The sequence below is a fragment of the Vipera ursinii genome, assembly GCF_947247035.1.
Source record: "Vipera ursinii genome assembly, chromosome: 2".
Lineage (NCBI taxonomy): Eukaryota > Metazoa > Chordata > Lepidosauria > Squamata > Viperidae > Vipera > Vipera ursinii.
In genome coordinates, this window is record NC_139513.1 from 193,985,423 (window position 1) to 193,997,692 (window position 12,270).

Genomic DNA, 12,270 nt, shown 5'->3' on the forward strand with positions numbered 1-12,270 from the left:
CATTAGTCGCCTAGGGATAGTCTGATCAAACAGGTCTAACTTCCTCCTGGTAAGTAGGGGACAGCGTTAGCAAGCCAAACAGCAACCAGACTATAATGACTGTAATACCTCTGTCCTGGATTCATCAAAGGTAATTGACAACAACAAAGGACTGAAAATAAGGTTCTCCACCCTCAGCTCATATCACACCTGCCACAGGACAAAAAAAACAACAACAACAAATCCCAGATCTTATATGCAACCTCCTATGTGCATCAGGCATTTAGCAATTTGAGTCGGATCCATAGTTGCCATGGTGGCCATGAAGTCCTGGTAAAAATCTAGAGACCAGTTTCAACCACAGAGTCCTCCAATTTTCTGCAGTACAAAACTTTTAAGTGGTTACAGCCTTCTCAGGTGTCCCCTCACTCCCTACCCCTTGGGTCATTGCTGCTCCCAAACTCAAAACCCAAGTGAGCATATCTTATAGAATACAGAGGAACAGCTAGATAACAGGCCACAGTGATAGAGCTTCAATATTGGGGCAGAAATCAGGTTAAATCACAGACATCAACTGTTTTCCCATCCACAAATCTCTTTGTGGTTGCCTTCTATCTTCCACCATTCTGATGTTACTGCCTACCCACCCCCAATCTCAGTCTCTCCCAAACCTTGCTCTCCTCCTCCCAGACCACGAGAACCCACAACTTCACATTCCCCTGTATATCCCAACTGCACACCCCATCTCCACTAGAACACAGCACCCCAAAAGCTGCTCCTGCTCGCTTCAAACTGTCAGAGACATCTAAAGACACAATTCTGTTTCTACCTCCTAATCCTCCAGGGTGTGTTCCAGATTTAATAACTAAGTAGGTGATCCAAGAGCCCATCCTAGCTGTTAATACATTAGCATAGATCCTCCTGGGTGATTTTCAGAAAGACTCAGGCAGATGATCTACATTTGAAAGCCACAAGGCTATGTTATGGTACAGACCAATAGTTGGCATGACCCTGCTCCTATTACCCAGACTTCTCACTATCATTCCTCAGATCATTGTTCTCAGGTCTGCTGAGAGCTGTATTTCAGGAGGCAAAATTAGCACTGCTGCAATTCCCAAAACCTCCAACCAGATCTTCTCTCCTGTGACGCCAACAAGCATTCATATTCTGGGCTCAAGTTCTGCTCAAATCTATGGAGGAAATTGCCTCAGTGCGACTAGCAGGCTGACATGTAACTCCCAGTACTTCAGCAGAATACTGATCTTTCTGATCCAACCTTTGGACTGGTCTGAAATAATTCAATGCTTGGTTAGAGCTTGCTCCCAGGACAATATCACTATGATCATTTCAATCATTGCCTCAGTTACCTCCACCACTAAATAAAATTAATAAGATCCAGCTCCCATGGGGAATCACCTTGAAATAAATGTTTGTGTGCGTGTGCATTTCTCTCTCTCCCTCTCTCCTGCCTCTTCAGTCAGAAAGCACTCAAGAGCAGCTTTCATGTTAATATGTCTGCTACAGCCAAAGCTATGTCAGCAGGAAGATTCCAGAGGTTTCCATGGCCTTCCTTAAATAGATTAATTTTCAGCATTCGACAACTATAGAGCAAGACCTACTTGTTCTAAAAAAAACAAGTTTCTGTTTCTATTGTCAGTGCAATACAAGAGATAACCAGAGTTTTGGATTAAATTAATTCAATTGTTATGAGAGAACTTCATTGTTTGGGGAATTTTTCTGTTTATCAAAATGTCCCTGCCTTTTATTACTGTATTGTTATAATTTTGTCACTGTGTTGATTCTTTAATGTGATTTTATGCATTTGAATTTCATTAATTTGCTAATGTTAAACAATACCACTAATACCACTTTACAATGCCTTGGTAAGGCCAGACCTGGAATACTGCATCCAGTTTTTGTCACCACGATGTAAAAAAGATGTTGAGACTCTAGAAAGAGTACAGAGAAGAGCAACAAAGATGATTGGGGGACTGGAGGCTAAAACATATAAGGAACGGCTGCTGGAATTGGGTATGTGTAGTTTAATGAAGAGAAAGGTGAGGGGTGACATGATAGCAGTGTTCCAATATCTCACGGGCTGCCACAAAGAAGAGGGAGTCATCCTGTTCTCCAAAACACCTGAAGGCAGGACAAGAAGCAATGGATGGAAACTAGTCAAGGAGAGAAGCAACCTAAAACTAAGGAGAAACTTCCTGACAGTTAGAATAACTAACCAGTGGAACAACCTGCCTCCAGAAGCTGTGAGTGCTTCAACACTGGAAGTTTTTAAGAAGAGACTGGACAGCCATTTGTCCAAAAAGATATAGGGTTTCCTGCCTGAGCAGGGGGTTGGATTAGATGACCTCCAAGGTCCCTTCCAACTTATTATTATTATTATTATGAGTTTCTTTGCATACCTGTTTCATTCACTCGTTCTTTAAATATTTAAAACATGTTAATGAAGAATTAACATTCAAATCAGATATGACATACGGTACTTTCAGATGTTATTACTTTATTTTGAAATTTAAATACAAACTTTTGGGACTGCTATTAATTTCCACAGCAATTTAATTTTCTACAGGAATGGAAATTCACAAAAATGCTAGGAAGAAAGGTTAGAGAGTAAAGGTAAGTCCCCAATGCATTGTATCGTTTATGTCCCATCATACCAAGAAACTAATGACTGCTCTAATAAAGGACAATTTTGCATATAAACAAGTCTTCAGTGTGAATTCCTAACGTCCCCAAAAATCCATTCCAAGATATCTGTGCCATAGATTCCATCAAATGAGCTGTATGTAGTTAATAACTCCTAACTAGAAATGGTTGTAGACAGTTATATAATCCAGTATATGCCTATTGGAAGCAAATTCCATTGAATCTAGTGGAATATCTGTCTGGTTGACTTTTCTCATCATCTCAGGTCTTTCTAAAGAACTACCGTAAAGAAAATAACAGACCAAGATTTCTCTTCTGTTGGTTGGATCAGTCTGTTCAGTCCAGAGAGTACACTATTCCAAATAATGTTTCATTCTTTGCTTTTATAATGTATAACAGCCATTATCAGGAGAGGCCTTAGAAGAGGGATCCCCAACCACTGGTCCATAGACCGCCACTGTCCACAGCATGCCAGAAACTGATCCGCGCAAACAAGTGAAACCCCATTTGCAGGATGCAGGCAGCATGTGAAACCACACCCCCTCGGAAACCTCTCCATGGAACCGATCCTTGGTGCCCAAAAGGTTGGGGGCCGCTGCCTTAGAAAATGGCATTTGCAATATTTAAAAAAAAACATAATTATGACCAATATTCCAGTCTTTAGACCCCATCATGATGGCAAGCTATTATTTCTAGGAGAGATACTCAAATCCATCTGAAAGGCACTAGATTGCAGAAGACTACACTATTCTCTTTCCTTTTCTATAGAACACAGTTCCATGTTAGAGATTACTTGAAGAGCTTCCCCATTGTATCAAAAGTTACTGTTCCAAAAAAAAAATCTAATGTCATTTTTAGAGATGCACAGATACAAATAGATACAGCTGAATTAAAATTTTATAACTCTAACGAACAGGCTTAAGACACATTTCAGAATTGCTGAAATGTTGCTTTATTCACTCGTTATGTAGAGGGGGAGTCAAACTTCATCTTCTTTTTGTACCTCCAAAACCTAAGAAAAAGAGATAGAGAAACAGAAAAAAAGCTATTATTCATCAATAGCTAATTCTAAAATAATCTGAATAATGAAATAATAAAGGAGATAAATGCATTCAGCTCTGTGAGCTAGTTTACAAAAATATTTAACCAAGGAAGGGGCACAGCAAATCAGACAGGGCCTTTATTTCTGTATGGTAAGGTCAGATAGCCTGCTTAGGCATTAAGGAATGTAATATAATTTTACAAGATGGCACAAGTGCTCAATCCCTCAATTAAATGACTGAAATATTAGATTGCTAAATCTTGCAAGATTTCAGCACTCTAGCCCCCAAATCTTTGAAGGTCTCAAGTGAGAATATTTGTGGATTTTATCTGTGGGGAAGCAAGTTATTCTTGATTTATTAAAATGGAGTGGGTGTATTGCTAATCTCTCCTTTATACTATGCAACCAGAAGATTCTGCTGCTGTTTTAGAACACAATATAGCTCATCAGATCATCCAGACCCTAATCCTATTTAGCATTAGTGGAAATACATCTTCTGTTTTAGTGTTATTATCTAGGAAATGACTCGATGATTAAAATAAAATGTCTTGCATTGTAATTTATATAAGAGTGCAATCCTACACATGTCTACTCAAAGCATACAAATAGGTGGAGGAGAATATGACTGCAGTCTCAGAGACAGAAATATATGAGTCCTGCCAAAAAATATAATCAACACCTTGACTAGTTTGTCAGGCAACCTATCCCCTTCACTTTCCCACTAGCTGAATTCTTGCGTTTTGACTATAATGTCAGGTAGTAGAATTCTATTAGGAATTAACTGCCACTACTGGTAGTCCTCAACTTATAACCATTCATTTAGTGACTGTATGAAGTTACGATATTGGGAAAAAAGGACATGACCATTTTTCATATTTATGACCATTGAAGCATTCCCATGGGTCATGTGATCAAAATTTGGGCGCTTGGTAGCTGGCATGTATTTATGACCATTACTCTGTCCAGGGGGTCATGTGATCGCCATTTGTAACCTTTCCAAGTGACTTCTGACAAGCAAAGTCAATAGGGGGAAGCCAGAATCTCTTAATAACCTCATGATTCACTTAACAATTGCAGTGATTTGCTTAACAACTGTGGCAAATAGGTCATAAAGTATGGCACAACTCATTTAACAACTGTCTTGCTTAGCAGTGGAAATTTTGAGTTCAATTGTGGTTGTGAGTGAAGACTTTTTTAAATGGGGAGATGCTCAGATCTGAAATCTGGATGAGGCAGAATATGAAATCCCCCTAAGTTTTAAATGAATGGTTGCAGAATAAACAAATGCAGACCTAAGCATTTGTTTATTTACCAAACTTGTAAGCCGACCCAATCTGCATGATTTTGGGCGGTTTAAAAGGTACAACAGTAGGATCTATAAAAATGTAGAATATATAATCTATTTTTTAAAAAGTCCAGAGAAAATAAACAATCAATTAAACAACTGAAAATATTTCACAAGGATTCTAACACATAAGTCTAGCCTAGGGCCTGGAGACAGAACCAGATTTTTAGGAATCATTAAAACTCTGCCATGGGGTGTGCCATAAAAAACTTGCATGCGATGCAGTAGGTTGTAATACATTACAAACCGAACACAGGAGTAATAAATACTTTTATTTCAATAAAAGCAAAAAATATAGTAGAAATGTGAGGGAATAATTTAACTGTAGCAATTACAGAAATGTGAGATTTGTGTTTCAAAACTAGCATTCAATAATCTGTAAATAGTCTAACCAAACAAGAAAAATAGAGGATCAAAGCAGATACAAAACTGGAGAAATTGAGCAAACTGCACTAAACAGAAATAAATTTAGACCTCCATATGATGAAACTTTGCCTGCTGACATTTATATTACTAGAATTTTCTAAGTTTATGCTTGAATCCTGAAACTAGTTGCATAAAATCCTTTTTCTTCAGGTAACTGTTCCTCTGAGAACAGTTTGTCTGCCCTTGAATCTTATCCTCTTCGTTCTTATTGGAAGAAACAGTGATAAAGAATACTTAAAAGATCTCCCAGCTAGCTGGCAGAGCACTCAAAAGTAAGACCCTCCAATTATGATTTTTTTACCGGCCACTCAAAATTGTTAAGTCCTACTAATACACCCCAAGCTACCTAAAAGTTTGCACTGGGAAATTTGAGTACTATACACTGGCTCCTAAGTCCAAGATCCAATCACAAAACTCAACTTTCAAGCAATCACTGCTTGTCTGAGATGACTACTTAATGAACCAAGTTTCATACTCTGACTAGCTCCTAAACTTTTTGCCATCACATCTGCTTTGTGTATTCTTAATGTACACACCTCCTCTAAAAATTCAAATACTACAATGAACACAAAATGAACAATGAAAAGAATACCATGAAACTTTGGGAAAGGTGGATTTATTGAACAATGTACAGTTAAAAGGTTATTCGCACATCCACAAGGGAGATAGCCCTCATAGTTTGTAAAACCCTGGTCTACACGATGATTTGTGTATATGTGCAAATCTACTTCTGAGATATCAAAGAAGCAGTACAGTTAATTCAGAAACTTTCTGCTTTTAGACTACTTAATTATCACTCAATTATCAACTTAAAATCACCCAAAGATTTATTTCTAGATCCTGATCTCCCTTTTATGACTTTTGAAACATCTGTTACAATTCAACACAGCCTAAAAAATTTAGCAGCAAAAAACAAACAAAAAAGAAACGCAAAACAGACGATATTAATGGCAGAGTTTCATCAGAAGTCATTGTTAACCAATTTTAACAATTAACTTATGGGATACTTTTTGAAACTGATATGTACTCCATACATCTATATATGGGAATGAATTATGTAAATCCTGTTTTGTACTTTATTTCCATTTCAAAACAAAGACAAGATTTACTCATCAGATGTAGTTCATCTACCATAATGAAAACTAGGTATAAGTCTGATTAAAAGCAGTGGGAAAAGTTTACTTATTAAATTTATATGCCACCTGTCTAATTATGTAGAGTAACTCTGCGCAGCTTACAATGGCATAAAAGCATTAAAACAATTAAATTAAATTAAAAAACAAAATTTGCTATCATTAATCCAAATCCAACACTTTTCTATAGGATTTTTTAAATTAGAAAGTTATTGATATCAGGCATTGTTAACCCCAAAATCAAGGACAATGGATTATAACTTACCAGAGGAGGGTTTAGTTCCTGAACTGTAAGATGTTGAACAGCTACTTGAATTGCCCAATGAACCAGTAAATGGAGGTGGAGCAGATGGACCAGCCCATGTGCTATAATAAGGAGAATGCCTGTGATCTAAAGGTGACCTAGAAGAAAATGATTCTGTTAATTAATTTGTGTTTTTGCATGCATACAAAATTAAAATTTTAATATATGAATAATCTAGAAAAAAACTAGAAGGCCATTTAAGGCAAAGTTGCTCTTTAGCAATCAGCAAATAATCATAGAATATCTAAACCAATATGTAAACAACTGGAATACATTCAATTATTCCAACAAACTGAGGATATCTCTTCAGTAATTTTTTAGTTCTATTTCTATTTAAAAAGGAATATTTCCAAGAAAAACACTGATTTACCATTAAGGTATGTATTGATATCAGGAAAAACTTAACAAGATTTCAAATTAAAAAAATATGATCAGAACTCAATACAAATTCAGTACAAAAGTCATACAAGCTGGATAATATATGCAGAGAGCTAAAAAAAGTTTTTAAAAAGTCCACTAAAGATAACAGTCATACTCCCATGATTTTGGAAGGATATACAGAAGAATTATCAGTGAAAAACTGGGTGGGGAGCAATTAGAGACAGACAACTTTGAAAGTAAGTAATAAAAGCAAAATTCAACGTGGAAAAGACATAGTTAATAGGAAAGACATGATCATATTTGTACACAGAAATTTGGGAGACAACTAAAGTACAAAAAAGAGATGTAAGAATCTATTTAATAGCATCAAAACAACCAAATTGAGCCTTTAATTCTTATATTTATCAAAATACTAACACTCTTTTTCATTATAACCATTGTTATTAAAAGAAAAACAAACAAGGGTTTAGAGAAACCTGTAATTTGAAAAAAAAGGTACTACTGAAGTAGTCACCTTAAAATTGAGAACTGTTTATATCTTTGTTCTCTGGAAACAGCAGCTTGTATTTTTAACACCACTGTAGGAGTTTCTTTCCTAATGATGCAATATTAAAGCAACTACAGGGCATAAGGGAAAGTGTAATGCATGAGTCAATGATAGCTATTTTCTTTATTTTACAAGTCAATCTATTTATCACCATTTACTGCTGGGTTCTGAATTCTGTGTATTCTGATAAACAACCTACTCCTTCAGTGTTTCTCAATTATTCTAAAAAAAATCCTAGAGATACCTACCAATTGGACAACTATTAAAAAACTTTAATAGGCAAAAAGTTCTTATCCTAAAATAAGGGTTCTGCAGACAGCTAGGTCAACAGCCCATCTTTGTATCTGGCACTACTCATCATTGCTGATTGCAAGTAGTAATGAGCGGGATAACTATTTCTCAAAACATTCATAATCTATTGTTATTTTAAAAATCAACATGTAAACAAAACATTCCATGTGGACAACTGATAGGATTACTAGTATGAAAGAAAAAAAATATTTTCCTTTGGAAGAAGCAAAGTCAAATAGGATTGTTGCAAGAGAAGACAAGATTACCTTCGGTTGCCCATCAAATATCCAAGAAGTCCTCCGGCACCTAATCCAGTCCAGAAACCTGGCCCTGAATTGGAATCATAGTTGGACCCACTAGCAGCTCCTTAATTTAATAAAATTATAGAGATTTAGATCAAATAATCTTTGTGATCAAAGCTCTTTTATAATTAAATATATATAAATAGGCTACCTCAGCAGATAATTGAAGAGTCTTACAAGCTCTCCAAAGTTTTAAATCAAATATTGTATAACCCTATGGAACTATTGATTTTACTGGAGAAACAGACTACAGGCTATCACTTTTTATCTCTATTTTCTAAAAGGGCTGGTATATTTCCTAGACTTTCAGCTAAAGGACCAACTCAGGAAAACAAGGACTTCTCATTTAACTGTACCTGAAATGTCTACCAACTATATAAACAAGAGCATGGGCTAGACATGATACAAAATTCTATAGAAAATTCAGTGACCCCATTAACAATGATAATTAACAATGAACGAACCTCCTAGAATTTGAAAAGTAGATTACCTATCAATGTTGCTAATAAATGTTTTTGTTATGATGTAAGAGATTTACCTGTGTAATTTGATTTAAATCCTGGCGGAGTTGGGCTTTGATAACTTTGCCCGTAGGATCCTGAATGTACATCATCATTAGGGAAATTACGTTGTCGGTTATCACAGAGGAATAGCTTGTAGATGCCAAAAACAAAAACAACAAATAATATTACCAGGATCAGTCCAAATCCAGAACCAACTGAATCATGAGAAGTTGCAGAATAATAGGTGCCAGAAAATGTGTTAGCTTTTTGCTGTCCTTCTTTAGTTAACTCTAATGTGTACTCCAAGCCACACGATCCTTTTAAAATGAAAGGGTCATCTGGGTAATCGTAGCCTTCACAGCTTACTTCAATTTTTCCAAAGCGATATGAAACATCCAAATGTGCTTTACATTCCCACTGAAAATAAAAGAGAATTATTTTTCTACAATAAAACATATAACAAAATTGAACATTGACTTAAACTTGATATATTATTTTTAGTAATTTTATTAAAATACAATGCACTTTTTTCTAAAAAGTTTTAACTAAAGCCTCATAAGCAAGCTTTAAAACTCTAATAGAGCTTGAAAGAATGCACATGAAAATACTGCCAGACAAGAATGCTAACTGACAGACTTGTTAAAGTTGTTTTGAAGGAATATGGATTTACTTTAACTACTTTACTTTTTCTCCTGTTGACAATCTTGCAGCCCCATTTTTAATTTTTAACCCATTGCATCTTCCTGGAGTCAGTCAGTTTTGGCTTGATTTTATAAATATATATAAAATATATTTTATATATATTATATGTGTGTGTGTGTGTGTGTGTGTGTGTGTGTGTGTGTTTGTTCTTCTCTTTTTAAAAGCCAATGATTTAGTCAATTTTACATTTATACAAAAATTTTCCACAAGATAATATATTTTTCTTCATATGAAGAAACATACCTGCACATCATAGCCATCCCAGCCTTTGTTGTAACACTGAACAACCTCAGGGGTGTATGCTGTACATCCAGCTGAGCCTCCGGTACATTGCAACTGGGGCACTGGAGATGTCCTTCGATAATTTGTGTACTTGCCCCTGTGGAGTGTCAGAGCTTGGACCTCCCTCAATAGGACTTTCTCTGACAGAATATAAGTATTATGTAGTTATTAGAATATTATATTATGTAGTAGATTTGGAAACACTAAGCAAGATAATGAATACATATTTTAGGATTTTGTGAGTTTATTAGGGTTCTCAGAATAATTCCTGTTAGGTGGTATATTTTGATTACATACAAATAATAATCTCAAAAGGTGCTTAGATATAAAAATATATCTAAGATTAAAGTTAACATCTGTGCTCTGTAATTAATTTTGCTTTTTTTGTTCACCAATTATCCTATTTTATCAAGTATTCAACCACAAGTTTTCAGAACTTCACAAGCAATACGTAGGTACCTCTCCCTGATTGTTCAGTATATAATATTCAAGAATTGGTGAACAAAAAGCTTCAATTTGCTCCACAGTCCTACTTAGGATAGGGCGGGATATAAGTCCCATTAATAAATAATAAATAAATAAACCAGCCCAAAGGTGACTGGATTCCAACAAATCATTGTTTCATTCATATCTATTTTACAAAATAAACCAGAAGAACAGCACTGGGGGAAACCCTAAATCATTCTTCACACACCCCAATGACTATATTTACACAACAGAGTAAAAATAAAAACAAAAAGCCAGGCAGCATCCGTTAATCAACTTCCCCTGCAACGGTGGCCTTCAACATTTAATTCTGTTAAAAACGTGGAGCAGTGGGGGCGTTGATGGATTCATGCGACATCTAAACCCCACCGGTGTCTTCGAAGAAATCTGCGGCGTGTGGGTTACTAGTGACAATTATTACAAATGGCTTCTAAACTGTCTTCCTAATAAGCCCGGCGCCCATTAGTATATATCGCACTTTCCCCATAAAAAGCTGGCCCGGGGACCAGGAAATGGCCCTCGCTCCCCCCCAGAAAGATGCTGTTCCAGGACCGAAAACCCTCTGAATCAGACCGGAGCGTCAAGTCACCGACGCCGATAGCAACGATTCCTCGCCGACGGTCGCGAACCGAGAGGCAGGCTTCCTAAAGTGGGTCGCCCGGTGAGCCCCATCCCTCGCCTTACCCGGCTGTTGCCAGCCCATTGCGACATACGTTCCCGTCAGCACCACCAACAGCGGCAAAAGCAGCCGCTCCAGAGACGCCTCCATTTTAGCCCTTTCGCTGAGAAACCAAGAGTGTCGCAGCTCCAGCTTTTTCCGCCTATGACAGGGGTAGGCAACCTCGGCTCTTTTATGACTCATGGACTTCAACTCCCAGAATTCCTGAGCCAGCCAAGCTGGCTCAGGAATTCTGGGAGTTGAAGTCCATGAGTCATAAAAGAGCCGAGGTTGCCTACCCCTGCCCTATGACAACGGGCCTCGCGGCTCCGCCCTCGGCGACGCTGATTGGCTCGTCGCATTGCCTTTCTAAGGCAAGCGACCGTTTCGTCAGCTGGCGATGGAGGCCCGGCAGCGCCATCTCGAGAGAAGCAGGTTTCGGTTCCGCGCTAGAGTTACTGAGCGGAAGGAAATCTCATCAGGACAACGGAACGGTAGGAAAGCCTCGCTGTCGGACCAGCCATCCTATTGGCTCACGGGCGCCGCCCCAGGAAAGTCAGCCTAACAACCAAATCTATCTACGCTCAGAACAACCAATGGAGTTGTTGATGGATGTTTACAATCGGTTTGTCCTCTTCCGGCGAGTCATCGGCGGCGAAGAATGACTTTACTTCGAAGGGGATTGCTGTCCGCCGCCCAGAGTCACTTCGGTTGAGATGGGCGGCTGTATAAATTGGATGATCTGTGTTGCACTTCTGAAAACAAGCTCGTTTTTCTAATAGAATAAGAGTATCTTGACTTATTCTCTGAACACAAACAAGAAAAAATTGCAACTTCTTAAATTACAAATGACTCGGGGCAGGACAATTAGCCAGAACCAAAGTCAAGGGTGCGATTTCGAGAGAGGTTGGTTGGTTGGTTGGTTGGTTGGTTGGTTGGTTGGTTTATTTATTTATTTATTTATTTATTTATTTATTTATTTATTTATTTGATTGATTGATTGATTGATTGATTGATTGATTGATTGATTTATATACCGCCCTTCTCCTGAAGGACTCAGGGCGGTGTACAGGGCAATAAAAATAAGAATACATTAGTTAAAATAATATTAAAACCCAAATCCATCAGGCCAGGCCGGCTTGTTTGAATAGATAAGTTTTTAGATCACGCCAGAAGGAGCGGAGGTCGGGGGCCATCCGTAGTTCAGCCGGTAAGCGGTTCCAAAGGA

At 37.5% G+C, this 12,270-nt stretch overlaps 1 protein-coding gene across 1 annotated transcript; it reads right to left on the minus strand.

The window, feature by feature from the left end:
• Positions 1-2,457: 2,457 nt before the first annotated feature.
• SARAF (store-operated calcium entry associated regulatory factor) lies at positions 2,458-11,300 on the minus strand. The gene is made up of 6 exons (XM_083354608.1): positions 11,069-11,300; positions 9,860-10,038; positions 8,950-9,331; positions 8,376-8,475; positions 6,852-6,988; positions 2,458-3,652 (listed from the first exon to the last, which is right to left on the minus strand). Exons 1-6 carry the CDS (start codon positions 11,244-11,246, stop codon positions 3,627-3,629), a joined length of 1,002 nt encoding a protein of 333 aa, XP_083210734.1. The 5' UTR covers positions 11,247-11,300; the 3' UTR covers positions 2,458-3,626.
• Between the last annotated feature and the right edge of the window lie 970 nt (positions 11,301-12,270).

What these genes read in the sequence shown, in the direction of transcription:
- SARAF (XM_083354608.1), bottom strand. Translation starts at nt 11,246, where the DNA reads ATGAGTCATAAAAGAGCCGAGGTTGCCTACCCCTGTCATAGGCGGAAA. An exon ending in ATTTAAATCAAATTACACAG is followed by an intron (nt 8,476 to 8,949) that starts GTAAATCTCTTA and finishes TATTAAATTAAG; the next exon opens with GAGCTGCTAGTGGGTCCAAC. An exon ending in TATTTGATGGGCAACCGAAG is followed by an intron (nt 6,989 to 8,375) that starts GTAATCTTGTCT and finishes ATTTTCTTCTAG; the next exon opens with GTCACCTTTAGATCACAGGC.